This window comes from Stigmatopora nigra, chromosome 6 (genome assembly GCF_051989575.1).
Source record: "Stigmatopora nigra isolate UIUO_SnigA chromosome 6, RoL_Snig_1.1, whole genome shotgun sequence".
Lineage (NCBI taxonomy): Eukaryota > Metazoa > Chordata > Actinopteri > Syngnathiformes > Syngnathidae > Stigmatopora > Stigmatopora nigra.
The window spans coordinates 2,864,517-2,883,580 of NC_135513.1; the positions used below are offsets into that span (position 1 = coordinate 2,864,517).

At 41.1% G+C, this 19,064-nt stretch overlaps 2 protein-coding genes across 12 annotated transcripts in view; one reads left to right on the plus strand and one right to left on the minus strand.

Moving 5' to 3' along the window:
- Positions 1-9,017: 9,017 nt before the first annotated feature.
- The window catches only part of gde1 (glycerophosphodiester phosphodiesterase 1), a 37,277-nt gene continuing 27,230 nt past the window's right edge, over positions 9,018-19,064 (plus strand). For 7 of the 10 annotated variants that reach the window (XR_013326740.1, XR_013326738.1, XR_013326741.1 and 4 more), the window contains exon 1: positions 16,313-16,801. Coding sequence is in view for 3 of the 10 variants with exons in the window: in XM_077719645.1 (XP_077575771.1) it covers positions 16,544-16,801 (258 nt within the window). In the remaining 7 variants the exon portion in view is untranslated. Of the gene's footprint in view, positions 9,253-9,795; positions 9,963-10,715; positions 10,828-16,308; positions 16,802-19,064 lie in introns of those variants that run through there. The other 3 variants (XM_077719647.1, XM_077719646.1, XR_013326744.1) reach the window with 3 other exon arrangements.
- tmem186 (transmembrane protein 186) lies at positions 13,861-16,299 on the minus strand. 2 transcript variants are annotated; one of them, XM_077719648.1, is made up of 2 exons: positions 16,118-16,299; positions 13,861-14,818 (listed from the first exon to the last, which is right to left on the minus strand). In XM_077719648.1, the coding sequence occupies exon 2, from the start codon at positions 14,789-14,791 to the stop codon at positions 14,153-14,155; it is 639 nt and encodes a 212-aa protein (XP_077575774.1). In that variant the 5' UTR covers positions 14,792-14,818; positions 16,118-16,299; the 3' UTR covers positions 13,861-14,152. The 2 variants fall into 2 exon arrangements, with proteins under 2 accessions (XP_077575774.1, XP_077575775.1); XM_077719649.1 differs by having other exon boundaries at positions 16,113-16,293.

Below are 19,064 nucleotides of genomic sequence, written 5' to 3' on the forward strand. Positions count from 1 at the left end.
AATTCCCATGGTGCTGCAGGTGGCTCAGTGCTGTGTGTAGAGCTATGGCGGTAGCATCCTCAGTGGACCTGTTTGCTCTATAAGCAAACTGGTGAGGGTCAACTGAGGGAGGGATTGTATTCCTGATATGGCGGGCGACCAACTTTTCAAAGCACTTCATGATCACAGGCGAGTGCCACAAGCCTATTGTCATCATCTGGAAATAATGTTTAAAAAATGTGTTGTAAAGAATATTGGCCAACACAAACACTGCCGATATGAGTGTCAGGAGTGGCTCGGTTGCCCCTCCTGGTGTAATGTCATTATTGTTATCAGCTGTTGCAATTATGTGATTATCTTTTCCTTGGCTATTTAAGGATTATGGGTTGTGTTGATCGTCGTCGGATCGACTGGCTTGTTCCACGTCATGCTTACGTCACTTGACGCCACGCCGCATCGTGGGATATCATGTCTCAGTTCTGTCATAGTAAGTTGTTTCAAGTGGTTTATGATACGTATTTGCCAGTTAATTAAATCAAGGATCAAATGCAATGGAACGGCCTCCCTTTTCCTTCGGTGTCTCCGCATCTGGGTAAACCTTCCCCCGGTCGCGTCGCACTACGCGATGTGATCATAAAAGATCGATCCGACCAGCATGGACCCAGCGGGACGCCACCCACGCTCGCGCCGACGCGCTCGTTGACGCCAACCATCCACATCGAAGCCCCCGACTACTTGGAGAGTATGAGACTTCCCTCAAAATCATTTAGGGATTTTATAATGAACACACCGTGGTGTGGGTACATCAGGAACATCATTGCAGCAGAGGAGTCTAGGCTGGTAGGAGAGTTAGATCCGCATTTCACTCCTACACCCCCCACCGCTCTGCCCCTTGCACTGGGAAGCCTAAACAGTTAAATCATGATGCCCAGGTGCGTACAACCACCACAAATCGCCCAAGTTATCTGATGCCTCGAACCAGCGGATTTGATTCATAATGGAGTGAGCCAGAAGATTCTGAAGAGGAGGACGACGGTGAGAAAATTGATTTATTTGCCGGAGTTTCTGACTCGGACAGTGATTTTTTCGACCAATTCGGGCCCCAGGACGCTCCACCGGAGGAGGAGCCCCCCTACCTTTTCCCCGACAAATCTTACTCCAAATACCCCAACCAGCATTTGCATAGTGGGCTGGCCACCTATTATGGGCCACCACGTGATGGCGGGGGTGCTGTGCTGTGCAATCCTCCCGAGCGTCACGCCATAGAGCTCTAGCGGAAGGAGTGCCTGGACATTCAAACCCCTGTCCAAGCTCCTCGCCCAACCTCGCCCGTCCAAGCTCCTTGCCCGACCTCGCCCGTCCAAGCTCCTCGTCCGACCTCGCCCATCCAAGCTCCTCGGCCGACCTTGTCCGTCCAAGCTCCTTGCCCGACCTCGTCCGTCCATGCTCCTCGCCCTACTTCGCCCTTCCAAGTGCCCCAAGTTACTCGGCCGACCACGCCCTTCCAAGTGCCCGAAGTTACTCGGCCGACCTCGCCGTTCCAAGTGACCGAAGTTACTCGGCCGACCTCGCCGTTCAAGTTGCCCCAAGATACTCGACCGACCTCGCTGTTCCAGTGGCCCCAAGATACTCGGCCGACCTCGCCGTTCCAGCTGCCCCAAGATACTCGACCGACCTCGCTGTTCCAGTGGCCCCAAGATACTCGGCCGACCTCGCCGTTCCAGTTGCCCCAAGATACTCGGGCGACCTGGCCGTTCCAGTTGCCCCAAGCTCCCGTGCCGAGGCCATGCAAAGTACTCCCGTTGCCACTGGGGCGCCAGTCACACCCATGCTGAAGCCACGAACCAGGCTTCCGGTGACGGACGGCCTTTCTAGCACCGCTCTCCCAAGCACCGCTCTCTCAAGCACCGCTCTCCCAAGCACCGCTCTCCCAAGCACCGCTCTCCCAAGCACCGCCCAGAAGCGACAGCAATTCTCCGGCGCCCCTGGATGACGAGGCCGGCGACGTCGAGAGTGGCAATGCGCCGGCGCCCCTGGAAGACGGGGCCCGCGACGTCGAGAGTGGCAATGTGCCGGCGCCCCTGGAAGACGGGACCGGCGACGTCGAGAGTGGCAATGCGCCGGCGCCCCTGGAAGACGGGGCTGGCGACGTCGAGAGTGGCAATGCGCCAGCGCCCCTGGAAGACGGGGCCGGCGACTTCGAGAGTGGCAATGCTCCGGCATCCCGGGACGAGGGAATTGGCGACCCCCGAGCAACCAGGGTAAGGTGGCTGACCGTACTAAAGTTCTGGTGTCTCCTAAAGGCAGGCGGCTTGGTCAAGACTTAAAGGACCAGCAGGAACGCCCGCCGGACCGGCCACGCTTGCGCCTCGTCATCGGCTGGCGCGGACTTCCGCCGGACCGACCACTGCCTCGTCTCGTTTCTGGCCAGCGCGGACGCCTGCCGGATCAACCACAACCTCGTCTCGTTTCTGGCCGGTACGAACGCCCGCCAGACCGACCACGCCCATGCCTGTTCACCGGCCGACCCGGACGCCCGCCGGACCGACCTCTCCTTCGTCTGTTCACGGGTTGGTGTGGACGACCCCCGGACATTGATAGGGTATGCTTGTTTCTCGTTTCTCATGTTAGAATTGAACTCGGGACGTCTAGGATCCGTCCCCTTAGAGGGGAGGTACTGTCAGGAGTGGCTCGGTTGCCCCTCCTGGTGTAATGTCATTATTGTTATCAGCTGTGGCAATTATGTGATTATCTTTTCCTTCGGTATTTAAGGATTATGGGTTGTGATCATCGTCGTCGGATCGACTGGATTGTTCCACGTTGTCATACTTACGTCATAACAATGAGGCTAGATGTTTTTCTGTACGACCAAGTGATTAGCTGAGTGCATTGCATGTAGAAAGAAGTAGACTAGCCAAAGATAGCTTAATCTGTTGTTTTGATCAAACCATTTTACTGAAGACTCCTTTAACTAAAGTTGCTAAAAAATATGAGAACTGGAAACATGGGACCTGAAACAAGGCTTCAGCTAGCATTTTTGGACTAGGCAACACCAAAAGTGCACCTTGAGTGCAAAAGGGCATCCTGGTTTTAATATTTTGAGATGATAAATTATTACTTTTTCAATCACTACATTTAAAGAGTTATTGGGCAATATAGTAGGCACCTGAGATGCTCCTGTCTTGTTCTCTCTCTCTCTTCCTTACTTTTGTCCTGTTATCGAGATTCCGCCCCTAGATTAACTTTAATGGTAATTAATTAATTTTTCAATTATTTTCTGAACTGCTTCTCCTCACAAGTTTCTCGGGGCTGCTGGAGCCTATCCCAGCTAACGATGGATATCACAACGTGAATTGGTGGCAAACCAGTCACGGGCCATAAGGAAACACTCATACTCGCTCAAACTCATACCTATGGTAATTTATGGTGTTCAACCTCCCTACATGTTTTTGGGATGTGGGAGCAAACCAGAGTACCAATAGAAAAACCACACAAGCCCGTGAGAGATCCAAACTCCACACAGTGAGGACTGATCTTGGATCAAACTCTTCATCCCAGGACTGAGGCCAATGCGCTAACCATTTGTCATTTAATGCCCAATTTCAATAGTTATAGATCTTTTTGAGTCTTGATCATTCATTTTTGAATGCTCTTGAAAAGATTCGACCCCTTAAGTAGTGTGTAAAACCTTGTGGTAGTGGGATTCTAAAGTCAAGTTTAGCTGAAACTATGAAATTAAACTACTGTATTTTCACGACTATATGGCGCACCACATTTAATGGTGCAGTGTCAGTAACGAGTGCTATTTCTGTATTTGACACACACACAAGACACACCGCACCAAAACACACAGCCAGGCATGGCAAAACATGCACCAGCTTAAACATACGGACACAGGCTAAAAACTAATTTTTAAAAAGGCAACGGAAGCAAAACTGAGTTCGGTTGGACTTTATTTAGCCATTTTACAATGTACTCACGTTTTTTGATCAATCATCACCCACAAATCCATCAAAGTCCTAATTTTCTGTGTCCAAATTGAACAATTGTCCAAATCATTCATCAAAAACGCCGGGTTCCTTCTCTTTATTGTCAGTCACTCATATTGTCATGTGGCTCGACAGAAATGATGCCGGCTTTGGCAAAAGCTCAAACAACAGTGTAAGCAGACACGTTAGTCCAAGCGGCCACAATCCATTCGCAAATAGTAGTGTAACTGCCCACCTATCATCCATTGTTCCCATGCCGCTCGCAACTTTGCTCTGAATGCCCGGTTGATGCCAATGTCCAGCGGTTGGAGTTATTAAGTTAAGCCTCCGGAAATGACGGCAAGCTCAGAGTTCATTTTCGTGACATGGTTTTTCACCGCCGCTGTGAGATGGGCAATGGCCACGCATGGATTCGCGAATCAACTCAGCTTCTTCTTCTTGACTTGGCAAAGCTAGTTCTCCTGCTTCCTCCATTTGCTAACCATGGATTTGTTGATCTGAAATTCCCTCGCGGATGCTCTATTCCCATGTTTCCCTGCATAATTGATGGCTTGAAGTTTGAACTGAGCTTTGTAAGCGTGCTTATTTGTATTATTATTTTCGAAGTGCCTTAGAAACCAAACCGAAATTGTTTTGCAATAAACACATGCCCACCATAAATATGGGTACCTGGTACGGCCATGCCGTTAGCCTGTTCTTACATCCTCCACCCCCCGCATGCCTGACCCTACCTACATCCACCTTATCTCTATATAAGAAGCGTGTCGGCAAAGCTCAGTCAGTCAGGCTTTAGCGCATATACATGCAGTTCCGCATTATAGGGCGCCCTGTCTATTGAAGACTTTTTAATGCGCCTTATGGTCGTGAAAATACGGTACTCAGAGGAAATTCCATTTACTCAAATAGAACTCTCTGGGCGTACAAAACAGCCAGCTGCCACAGGGGAGCAGAGTGGACGTTGGATTACCTCTCGCGAGCACAGGGCGAACGCCGATCTGGAAGCCGTAGATAAGGCTGTGAATTTGTCTAGGATAGACTAGCTATGCTTCTCATACATGAAAATGGAGTTGTACCTTGTTTATATTAAAATCAAGCCAAAAAGAGCTATTCTCATTATGATTACAAAAGTTAAGGTATTTACACATTTGTTATACCTTGTTTATATTTAAATATTACTACATTACAGTATTCACATTAGCATATTACTGTGTAATGTTTAACATATACACTTCTTGGTAATGTAAATATACGAGAACATAATCGTGGCGATGTCTGGTCTACAATATCTGCAAAATTTGAGGGAAGAGTATACAGTTTATTGCATTTGAATGTGTGGTTTATTAGAATAGACTTTTACATTAGTGGTTAAATTGTTTTTTTTTAAATTACAATATTGTTGCATATCGGCAATAATTTTTGAGACAATGTATCGCCCACTAAAATTTGTTATCGTGACAGGTCTGATGTCAAATTCTGCCAATTTATTTTAACAGTGTGTGTGCTGGTACAAAAAATACAGACCACCGCACATGTCCACAAGTATAATTATGTCACTGTAAAGTATTAAGAAAAATTTAATATAATATTTTGTCAGCATCACTTGGGAGTACAAATTTGGGAAATGGCTTAAGAACTATACATATTTTGTCTTCCTTTAAAACAAATAATTTGACTTTTTTTTACTCAAATTGTTTAATTTGTACTATGGATTTTCTGGCAAAAAAATTGTTTTGGGGCATAAAGTAAAGAAAAACACATTTGATAGAGGTCCAAAGGCAAAGATACTTGGACTCCATTAATCAAACAAGAAGACACTTCACCCAAAAATACATACAGTCTATATGCCTTTGACTATTACTGGAAAAATCCTAAAGTGTTTTAATTTTCGAGTACATACACCCCAACAGCAAGTGCATTGTCTGGCTTTAACTCAAGTCTCCATGATAATAGGACACAGGGTACATTAGCTCCATTCTTTATTTCATTGCTGCATTCAATTTCATCCTAGGATGACAATAATATTGCTAACTCAAACAATTATAAAAAAATGTGGGTGCCGTCTGGGTGTGGGTAATATCAGAAGTAACCAATAAAAGGCTCCAAAAATGGCATGACATCAGTGGGATTTCCTGTATTACATGGCCTTTCGACCACTTGTAATCATTTTCTTTAACAAAATAGATTGTTTCTTTACCAATATATTAAGTGTAGTGTTCAGGTTTAGGGTTCATCTCTGCTCCATGTGTTTCAGATTTGCTTCGTGATATAGTGGATCATAGATGCATACTGCATTGATGGTAAAAAGGATTGTGGAGATTTTAGGGATAAAACTGCAAAGAGAGCTGCAGGTTCATTCAAATAATTTTAGGAATAAAACTTAATACTCTACAATCTACATCAAGGGTGTCGGACTCGGGTTGGTTCGCGGGCCGCTTTAACGTCAACTTGAGCATACCATTTTAGATATAATATTTAGATTTATATTTTATGTAGAAGGATTAAAAGAACCGGATTAAAAGTCCTGAATATTCAGTTTTCTTATAGAGCTAAAACAATGTTTATTTTAGCTTTTTTAAAATATCTTTTTAGATTTTACAAAATGATTTTTGAACTAAAAACACAGAAAAAAATGATTACAAAATTAAAATTATTGATTTAAAAGGGAGAAAATCAAGAAATTTAATATATATCTATACTCTTCATTTTAATTTGATCCTAAAACAGAAAGTCGGCAATCATGATTTACTTTCCCGGGCCACACAAAATGATGCGGCGGGTCAGATTTGGCCTCTGGGCCACACAAAATAATGCGGCGGGTCAGATTTGGCCCCCGGGCCGCCATTTTGACACATGTGCTCTACATAGAGGATGCAAGTACGGAAACAATTAAGTTAATCATAAATGATGAGGAAAGGGGCTTCAATGGGTCTTGAGATATCGTTGCAGTATTCAAATCCCACTGGTTTTGACCTGTAGTATTCTTCCCAAGTATGTCAGGTATAGTTAATATCAAACATTCAAAGAATGTAACTATGAACTATCATTAGGTTTCCCACACCCATCTGCACTTTATAATGAGACTATAACAACACGCATGATGAAATCCCATGGCTACCTCAAGTGTCCTTTTTCTTTTTTTGTTCGTCTACAACCTAGCACACATGAAGGTACGGACTCTTTCCTTCCATGGAGCTGAAGTGGGTTTCTACTTATAAATTATAAATTATAAAATTTTATTTAAAATGCCTGGGGTTAAGCTCACTCTTCAAAGGCCACCATCGCCATGGGGATTTATGGTTCCAAGTTACAAACTACTACCGGAGATGCAAAGATGGTCACTTTATACAAGCCGTACTTCATTTAAACTCAGTTATAACCTGGATGAGAAAAACAAATCTACATTTCTGGGGGCTTTCATTACATCACAAAAAAATCTTTTTTATCCTCAGTCATTAATCTGTTTTTGTCATGTTTTGTTGTTGTTTTCACCATTTCTGCCCTTGTCTGTCTTCTCCTTGTGATTGTTCATTGTTATCACCTGTTCTTACATCCCGTGTGTCTCAGCCCATAGGCTGCCTCACGTTTCACCCACCTGTTCCCTATGTCTCGTTAACTCGTAGTACAGTGACGTGAAAAATTATTTGCCCCTTACCTAATTTCTGTGTTTTTTTGCCTATTTATCACACCCAAAGGATTCAGATCATCAAACCAATTTTAGTATCACCGAGATAACTCAAGGAAATAGAAAATGTAATTCTAAATGATCGTTTTATTTACCAATTACAAACTTGTCTGGCTCTCTGTGAAAAGTAATTCACTATTTCCTTTTTCTTTCTCACATAAATGTATTTTTTAACATTTGCCACAGCTCTCTGTGTTTTTTGCTAGGAATGGGTAGATGAGATGACAGTGACACTACATTGACAGTGTTGACAACCGATTTCTGTGTACTGACACCTGGTGTACCTAATATATCCATATTTGTACTAAAATTAAAAATTATCTTTGATATTTAAGACGCAGCTGATAATCTTGATTGTTGTGCACAATGGCCATTATTTTGTTAAAATGTTAAAACTTTTATCTAACAGAGCTTTCTTTCTAAATTTAATTTCATGAAAAAATATGCTTCTTACCTTTATAAATATTTTTCAATATATAGCTGAACTATAAATTAATTAAGTGTTGCTATTGTAATTATAAAGTAAAATACATCACAGGCAGTAGTAATATAATAAATAATATATTAAGTAAATGAGACAAATTATAATTAATGTTTATTGAACACAACTTGGCAGAGGTGGCCATCAACTCCTCTGCCCATGATTGCTTGCTTAGCATTTGTGGGACCAGTCAAAATGCTTGTATTTTCTGGGTGCATTGATGGATATGAATGCAACTGTTCGTGGTCAGAGTTGCCGATTTTATCACAGGAACTGCTAGTACAGTAATACCTTGACATACGAGGAATTTGAGATACGAGTAAAATTCCGAGCAAATAATTACCTTGAGATACGAGATACATTTTCAGATACGAGCATACGAGACAGCGATAGGCTTCTTATGTGACATGCTAAGCTAAAGTGTTTAAGTTATTAATGATTGCATGAGTAATGTAAAACTAGTTTTGGATTGGCTTGTTATCAGTGTTTGATTATTGATGCCTTCATCCAAATAGCAAGAGTAATATGTTAAAGTATGTATCAGTATTCGATTATTAATGTCTGGGTGCACATAGGTTGAGGCATGGGAGATTTTTAGTCATTACAGTAAAAGTTGGTTCAAGACAACAACTGACCACTGTATGATTATTTCTCCCTGTCTTTAAAGCCATTTGAAAATGCAGGGTGCAACGCTCCGCACAGTGTTGCACCCTGCATTTTCAAATTTTCCGTGTTTTTTTGCATTAGTCAGTGCAGAATTGAGAAAAACACAAGGGGTCTAAAGCAAGCCGGTGCAATGAAGGGTCATGGGAAGAAAAGGTGTAAGATTACAATCACTATTAAGCACAAATTAATCGAAAAACATTAGTAGTGGACACATGACTGAGCTGTCCCGCCATACGGCTGGAGAAGCAGGAAGTTCGCATCGAAAGCCACGGTGGAATACATCAACCTCTTTGCCTTGGTTATTGCACACGAAGGTTTTAATTTAGTGTAACGTAAGATTAAAACTTTTGTATGTATAGCAATCTGAGTAAATTTAAGTTAAATGTAAAGTTTTTTATGTTACGAGCGCAAGACTCCCCCCCCCTCCCCTCGCTCCCGTCCGCAAACTCAACGTTGTAAGTATCATTTTATTATTAAACTTCATAACCACTAGTTATTTGTTACCTCCCGGTTTCACATAGAATAATCATACAACGAATGTTGATAACTTCGGGGTGATATAGACAATTGAAAATAAGAGGAAATGCTCTGCAGACAGGAAAGTTTCCCTCTTGTGTAGTAACTATTTGAAAAGGAATGACAAAAACAATATGGAATGTACCTTATAACAGTGAAAGGGAACACCAAGCTCTCCTTATAAATTTGTAATTACTATGGATTGGCATGACTGCATACACTCCCTCATCACCTTGCTCAAGCATTTGTTCTCTAACTGGTGATCTAAAGAGGATGGCATTTCCAAATGTTTTCTAAGGAAGTCACACAGTCGCCATACCCACCAGTCCTTTATGGGTCCTGTATGGCTGTCGCATTGTTAATGACTGAGTCAAAAAAAGCAGCAGGGCTGTGCATGAATGCAGGAAACAAGGGTGACAATAAAGAGCTACATCATTACTGTAGATATGGAGTCAAATTCAATGTTATATTGTTGATCGTAGGAAGCACGTCTGTGTTATTAACAATGAGCAGACAAACAGAGGTGGGTCTGAAGTCAGTGTTTATGAACAAGACTACAACAAGGAGCTGTGGGACTCTCCTACATTGGAACATCACTCTCCTGGGGCCTTTTGAGAAAGTCCACTTCAATAGATTGAGGTTTGGCAAGGTAGGTGAGGGGGTATTTGAGTGTGAGATCATACTTTGTTCATGTTTTGAATTGAATAGAATATTTTTATAGATATTGTACAATGATAATGACATTTAAAGCCTCACCAGGAAGTGCAAAATGACAACAACAGACTAAACACTAATCAATAAATAATAACAATAAGTAATGAATAAAAAAATCAATAAATGAGACACGAAAAAGTTTTCAACAACATAAATAGGTAGGGAAGTGCACAAATAGCGTTCCAGTGGCAGCTCTAGCGCGGCTGAGGGTAACCCCTAGGCGCCTGGGTGGCCTAACAACAATAACAAATAGCAACAACAAACAAAAAACATAATTAATCAATAAATAATTAGTCAACATACTAAATAAGTAGTAGTCATCATAGATACGTAGCCAACTGAATGAGTGGAGCCTCCCGATGGTGCAGTAGTTCTTCCTCCTGACTTTGTTGAGGGCAGCCTGGGTTCCATTCCCACTCGGTCGCAGTGTGATTGATTTACATTTTAATTCATATAATGAAATTGCCATAAAAGATAAACTAACTGTTGAATCTCTGTTCAATACCATTTTTATTTTAGTTGTTTTCCATTATCATTTAAATGGTTGGAAAACTATGAATAAAATGTATGTTAATAAACCTAATCTTCTATTAAGGTAACTAGTGGGAGCCAAATTAAAATATGGATTAAGTTCTGAGGTAAGAAAAGCAACTCATACTGGAACTGTGTTTAATGTTCTGTATCCAAGTGATTTGTCTAAGATGTTAGCTGAAGGCACCAAGGAGGACCACGACCGAGCAGAGAACTGCCAGTTTGTCAAAGAGTTCCTCAGAGGATGCAATAAAAGAGAACTGTTTAAGGTAAATGTTGTATAGCTAATCAGGACGATGACCACCGTGTACCCTAAGGAGTACATATTCTGAATTGACCTGTTTCTATATTCATTTGTGGGCAAGAAAAAGTAGAAGTGCAGTGGCGCGAACTAGTGTACAATTTGAAAATTACACTTGTCACATAGAGTGACTTACTTTTGTCCTATCCTCTCAGGGGTCACGACAGTATTACATTTATTTGAGTAAAGTGTGGAAAGGAATTTGTCTTGGCATTCAGCAAAACAAAATTAAGTAATTATTTGCATTCAGATTGGTGGCTTGGTTTAAATCAGCTGTTCTTAATCTTGTTGGAGCTACCGAACCCCACCAATTTCATATGCGCATTTATCGAGCCCTACTTGAACTTGCCAAGACTCATACTCTTTCAAGGCATGCATTTTTATTTTCTCTATGATATTTAGGCTAATTGGAACCAGAGGAGTGTAAAAAAAAAAAAAAATACTTTTTACATAATGTAGTATCTGAGAAAAATGATGTCCACATTATAAGTGGACGCCAGGCCCTTGTAATCTTAAATTTCATTGTAGTCTTGTTGTCAAGGCTGGGTTCTCAACAATAATCTTCGTACAGAGGAAGCATCTGGCAACGTAGTAGTTTTTGACTCCCGGCCGATGGAGGTTATTCGACGGAGACTCCCCAAGTATTTGCTTTTTATTTTATTTTTGGTGATATAAAAATATGGCTGATGGGACAGTATCATCGTTGGTAATGCTTTACAGTTAACTTTGTAATCCAACAATGAAAATGTTAGTACTATATTTTTAAAAAGTTATCAAAGTTACAAGTGAAGGTGCCAGAACTTGTCTGTATCTCTGTATTTAATACCTCAGCAAAAACCTAAGATTGTGTCAACTAATTTTGGACAAAACTGTGAATTAAACAATGAACAAATCAGTTTATTTGGGTGGAAGGACGGACGGATGAATCATGTGTATATTATGGAAGCCCATTCCTTATATTTTTCGTACTTACAGCCCATATAATACAATTCTCATAAATCAGTCAAGCTTTGACCACTGTTAACTGCCTAATCTATAGTAAAAATATTCAGAAAGACATTAAACCCTTCAAAATACTGTAAAATAAAAAGCTGCTTGAATAGCAACTTTGCATAGAAAAGTGGATGTGACTAAAATTGGAAGGCTAGCATTTAATGTGACAATCCACAATGGACTTCTTGGCAACATCATTCCTTAACAACATGAGCAGGATTGTACTTTGTGTTTTGTTACAACAAATATTATTACAGCAGTTATATGTTCATAAAAAAACAGCCACTTATTCCTTTTGTTGGATTGTTGGTAATATATTCAATCGTTGAAACACTACATATCAAGAATGCCTTTCAGTATTATTTGGCAAAATTCAATCCGACTACAAACACATTGAACATTATAATACTTTAATTTTGATTCCACTATTCATTTCTAATGGGTGGAATTTAACATGAAAAAGTAATAACTTCTATTATGAAAAAGACCAATTTAGTTAGCATGTCCACATCACACGGACCTCAAGGAAAAATGTCTAGTGGAGTTCCACTTTACTGAGTGTGGTTTGCGTGTTCTCCCCATGTTTTATACAGGGGTACCGCGGTTTCCCCTCACCTCCCAAAAACATGCATGGTAAGATGGTTGAACATTCCAAATTCTCCTTAAGGATGAGTGTGAGAGTGAATGGTTGTTTGTCTTATTGGCTTGTAACCTAATAAGGGTGTCTCCTGCCTACTGCCCAAAAGTTGGGTGGGATGGGAGTGGCTCCAGCAGTCTTGAGATTCTTGTGAAGATGAGCAAAATAGAAATTAATACTGATACTTTTAATTTTGGATGTTATCAAGTTTAGCCATTGAAATATGAGCAGTATACTATACTGACGCTCCCCTCCTTAAGAACATTCAACTTACGAGCAAACGGTACATACGAACATGTCTGCGAATTGTGTTTGTCAAAAAAAATTCCAAAGTTCGATTTTGTTTTGCGCGCCTCTTTCCGGGTAGTGCTTCTTTCCGCCGCTAATACCAACGCCTGGCGCTGAAAGCTCAGCTCACCCAGCATCCAGCTTCCTCTGCCCAGTTCGTTGCAGTGCGGAAGTGCGTGACGTATCTTCAGTGCGCAAAGAACCTTTTTCATTTCTGTCATTAAATATCTCGTGCATACATTATTCAATATGGTGGTGAGCGTTGCACGGGAATACTACGACTTATATCGTTCGACCGTCAGTACCATTAATAAACAGAAAGATTGAGCAGCAGGACCCAAATATTGAACGTTGCACAAAGGTTGCAAATTAATTGAATGATGCCATACAGTGCTACCACATTCACGATGAAAAAAAGAAAACTGCAATCGTCATTAGTTTCAGCCAGTTTCTTGTAAATCTCTCTCCATCTCTCTAATATATGTATTGATAGACTAATAGTTTTAGCACCTTACTCCAATTCCCTGACTCTGTCTTATCCCGTCTAACAATGGAGCGTGTTCAGCATCAGAGGAGACAAACCAGGATTGAGCGAGTTAATCCACAGATGATTTATTCCTGACAAATTGATCCATACAGAGCTCCGGGTCTCCCTCCCAAAGAATAAGCCCGATGGGTGTCGCTGTCCCAAGCGGATGATGAGAAAGACATCACCCAGACCCTCATTTGCCCATTTATAGTATTCCAAAAATGCATATTCATTCTCTGGTTGACAATGATGCGGACTGGTCCACGGCTGCCGAGAGGGGTGTCTTCTCCAGACTTCACACTCTTCATCCTCGAATCCACATCATCCAGACCTCAGAGCTTGTCCTTTGAAGTCCAGACCATCTGTCCAGCTCCTTGTTTTCTCTGTCCTTTGAAGTCCCCCTCCATTTGTGTCCTCATCAGTTTGAATTCAACCTCAAAGAAGAATCTCAGACAGAGCCTTTTGTTCATTGTCATTGCGTTAAGAACAAGAGTTTAATCCCGCAGTAGTAATATCAAAATGAAACGGCTACAATAAAAAGAATGAGTAAAATGTCATATCCTTCAGTATACAGTACTGTAGGTATTCTCTCCATTTTATTAAATGTTTTTTTTCAGTACAAACCAATGCTGGTTACTTATACAAGCCTTAAACATACAAATGCACCTATATAAACCTTCAATATATTTACATAGGGCTTAAACATAAATAATAATACAAAATATAGCACTGAATCAACTTCAATTTGAACAATTTCAACTTATGGGCATTTTCAACTTATGAACAAGCGCTCGGAACCTAACTGGTTCGTAAGTAGGGGAGCGCCTGTTTGACACAAAACGAATGTCACCTCATACTACCGAAGACTTTCTGAAAACGTGTTTTGTCTACTACTTGTCCAAAACGTGTGGAGAAATAAAAAGTCTGAGGAGAACTATATCGCTTGAGCTTTAGGATAGTCTCATTTGGTGAATCCCCAGTGTCCCCAATGGTCATGATGTCTGACACAGGCATGTAGATGTCATAACGCCTCCCCCAAAAAGTCAGGTGGGACAGTTTGAGGATGCTATCGGACGAATCCAAGTACATCATTCCAACAACCCTCCTGAAAAAGTGGCTAGCTGTGTACAACATAACACCAGCAAACAGAGCCGTTGCCGTAGAGTAGTTGACAAGAATGAGGGGTACGTCTCCCATTAGGTACAACGTGTACACAGGTGGGAGGATAGTCACAGTGATCCCAGTTTGGAGTAATTTTAGTCTCGATACAACTCTGAAGAGCTTTATGTGATGGAATTTATAAATCATGTCGTACTTCTGTGTGGACAAGTCCGAATACCTGACAGAGGCAGTGATTTGAGGAGTAAGGGATCCATTAGAGCCATATATCAGGGAAGGGAGTTTGAATGCAGAAGGCCGCACCCCAAAAGATGAAGCAATGGTGAGCCAGCATGATCTTCTCAAGCAGGGCAGGAAGCAGGGCATAAACCTGCCTGTTGACACTGACCAGATCTGGCGGAAGAACCATAAGAATTCATTAGAAACATCTTTTTAAATCAAGTGTCGCAATACTCCTATATACCATATTTTCACATCTTCTGGGCAAACTGACTGTATTTAGTCGCATGAGTCACCCGCGAGTATAGGCCGCACCCTTAAAATTGCCCTAAAATTCCCCCCCCTCTGATTCCCAATTTTCACCGTCATATTCATGGTTTTAATAGGGAGTGCAAATCTGTTACTTTGGAAGGGAAAATCTTAAGAAAAATTATGACAAAAGGTATTTATTAGATACTGTATGGATCAAAAGCATACTATTAGGGTAAATTTCAAGTTAACATGCCTGTTTTTGTAAATGTAAAATATCAAATCATTCAATTTGAAATAGGAAATAAGTCTAGCTTGATGAGAACCTGATGCTTTCTAATTACAGAAATTAACTATTTAACTAGGGTAAGATGGTAGCGCCCTAGGTAAGTTGATTCCCCCGGGACCAAGTTAAGATGGCTGTGCCCCGAGCGAGCATTGACGGGAACATGAGTTTTTTCACGTATTATGCAAGATACGTTTTTTTTCTTGAATTTCATTCAATGATAAACAACCTCTCATGTCATGGCCACCTGGCTCTCTCGCAAATGTTCTCGTTTTTAGAGCTAATTATTTGCTCGAAATTTTCCTCTTATCTCGAGCATCTCGTAGGCAGAGCTGCTCGTATGTAAAGGTACCATAAGGAAATCAACATACGAGCTCCATTCCGCAACCCAATAAGATCGTATTTCAAGGTACCACTGAATGCAATTATGACTTACTTTTTTTTTTTTTTTAAACCGGGCAACTCTATTTGGCTTTTATATTATAAAAATGCTCAAGCTATATGGTGTTGTTTCTTTTGATGGATTAAAAGCGCTGCGAGCACACGAAAGTCAACTGCCACACCACTGGGCTGGGGTGTATTCTTCAAATACTAATTTGACCAAGAGAATAAAACGTTCGCTGACTTGACCGCTGAGCCAAAATAACCTAGTTTTACATTGGTTTTTCCATATTGGCCAATCACTTATTTTTCTTAATATTCGAGATTTAGTACAATTAAGGGGATCAAAACTTGCCTAAGTAAATGAGTAATACACTTAATGTGCAGAAGAATGTTTTAACTCTTTGTTTTTGTCCATATAAAAACTGATATTGTAAGTAAATACATTATCATACATTGCCTAAATAGATTATTCATTTTTTCTACACTGTCAAAACGCAAGGCTACATCATTTCACATATGTACTGATTTGCAAATAAGCAAGTTCCTCACCATACCAGGCATCCGGGCACACAACAGGCTGAATAAATAATAGTTGCTTAGGAATTTAAGGAGTATAGTATTGAAATAGCATAGCAGGCTATTAGCAAACGGGCACGAAAAAACCCGGAAACGTTTACGCTCCTCGTGAGAAGTGAAAGCAGTTCGCAAAACAATGCAAATCCTCACTGCTGCCCCTAGTGTAGATGACCTCAGCCCGCAACTGTTTAATACGTTCCTTATTCTATCTTCCAAAACAATAGTCCCAATGATTTTTATATTTCAATACATGTTTATTGAACACATTCATTCTTTATGACATTGTTGAATGTTGACTAGTGACATCAATTAACGATTTGCGGATGTGACGCTAACACAGATTGCGGAGGTAGACGTGCCGGCTTGCATCGAACCGGTCGAGATACTTTCAGACCGGTGGCAATATGTTGCAGCTGGGTGATGAGGTCTCGCTTTACTCAGTTGTGTTCGTGGTGGTTCTCCTTGCCACTCGAAGTCCAACGTGTTCCGGAGTCCTTACCGGCTGTCTTTACCTCTTCCTGGCCATGTTCCGGTTTCCGCAGCTGCCTGCCGGCCGAGCCCGACAAGTGCTCCACTCTGCCGGATCCGGGAAGGTGTCCGTGATCGCTCACCGGGGAGGCGGGCACGACGCACCAGAAAACACGATTGCGGCAATCCGGCTGGTAATAATGGGTTATAAATGGGGTGGGTTCTAACCACGGAATTAAGTTGTATAATGGAAACGATTTATCATGAACGAGGATATTTTTTGGCAGTGGCTCCGTAGGCGGTAACCGGTCAAATAGTCACAGGGGATATTTAGCCGGTAACCGGTCAAATAGCCAGTATGGCCCCACATGGCTATTTAGCCGGTAATAATTTGGGGAGAATTTGGTGTGGGGCAAATAGTAAGAAACTACATTCTATAAGGTTTATTTCCTTAATGCGATAATTGATAAGGACCTTTATATAAAGATAACTAAGCCTACTCAACTTTTATGGCATTACATTTATTGACAAAAGCACACAAACATTAATGGTAACAGTGTTATGTTATCCATTGACACCAATTTTCTTTAGAATGGAAACATTTCAGGTACATCAGAAGATTTTTTCTTATTTTGGGTACAAATGCAGTGTTCTCGTTACCTCTGCGTCCTGCGTCTGATACGCACAGCTTTTCTTCCAGACGCACCATTTTCAAGTAATGTGCTTTTTTCGGACGCAAAGAAATTTTTATCAAAAAAAAAAACAAAACACATATATCCGATAGCAAACCAATTTATTCCACATAATCTTTGCGAAATAATTCTCGCGAGACTAGCAGACACTAGCAGACGAAGGAGAGAAAGCGATAGCAAGAGTTTCGTAATAGTGTAAGAAAGATAAAAAATGTTTCAGAAAAAGCAAAACAGTCTGGATAGTTATTTCGCAGTTAAAAATACAACTAGTAAGAAAAGAACTGCAGAAGATTCGATCGATGATCATGAAGCAAAACGGGGGCGGCAAGGAAAAATACGCACATTTCAAAAGACTTTTGGCTGCAAAGAGAGGAGGATCTACGAGCTGAAAGACTAGTACAATGATAAATAAACCCTAACCCTAAACCATATAATAAATAAATTAAATCTGAATGTTTATATATCGTTGTTTATGTTTTATTTGCATCCGTAGTATGTTGGGACTCGTGACAAGTTTCCTGGGACGCACAGTTTTCAGACAAGCGAATCCCTGGGACTCGCAGTGTGCCAATTGTAAAATTATCACTGCAAATGTTGTGTATGTCTTTGAGGGTAACCATTTTACCGTTTTTTTGCTGCCATCACCTCACGAAGAAGCTTTTTGTTTGCACTCATTTGGACCATTGCAAGAACCTGCTGTTTTTCTTCATCTGGAAGCCGCCGCTGGGTGACGACCTGGTTGACATCATGGTTGTGCTCATCATTCATGGCCTGGATCTCAAGATGTTGGCCATCTCTTGTCGCCTTTAGCTTTATTTGGAACTGGCAGTCTGACCTAAAAGTAGAGGTATTTGTACGACTGCCTGTTGATGTGCTTTGGTACTTCCGTCCATCCTTAACACAGCACTACTGAAGCTCATAGTTCTTGATATCTTCGTTAAAGATCCTGTTTGGCATCCGTTTCTTGGCTGCAAGTCTGGTACGTGCATCACACCTCCATAACTGGACAAAATATTCCTGTTCATACGTTTTAACAGCTTCTTCCCATGATGAAAAACAGGGGAACTTGTCCCGAACTTTGAATGACATGGTCAGAGTTTAAAATGTGACTAACAACACATGGCCCACACATGGCTTATATACAGGTTCTGGGTATAGAGAGGCTGTATAATGATTGGTTATTGTGGATCAGACAATAAATTACATTGTGTAGAAATAGATAGTCTACATGAAAGTAACACCTTCATGTGTGTAGAAGCAATTAGTCTACATGAATGTAACATCTATGAGTGTTAGTACAGTGTGAGTAAAAACAGCTATAGGCAAAGTCAATCCATTTTGAGAATTGAAATTCGGCAATACTTTCAATATTTCTTAACAAACACTTACAATATTTGGCAGTTATTATTTATTTTACAAGTGGTAAACTTCCCACCGAATTTGATAAAGATCAGATGGATGTTAAAAAATAAAATGAACAATAACTGCCAATTATTGAGTATTGCTTTAGAAATGGGAAAAATATTACCAAATGTCAATTCTCATAATAGATTCACTTTGCCTAATTCAGTGGTCTCAAACCGGTCCTCAAAGGGCCGCAGTGGGTGCAGGTTTTCATTCCAACACAACAAGGATACCTTTTGCAAGTGCAATCGGTTAATTAGATTCAGGTGCTGCTTATTTTAAAGACACCTGATTGGTTAAAATGTAGACACTGGATCGGTTGGAACAAAAACCAGGACCCACTGTGGCCCTATGTGGAACC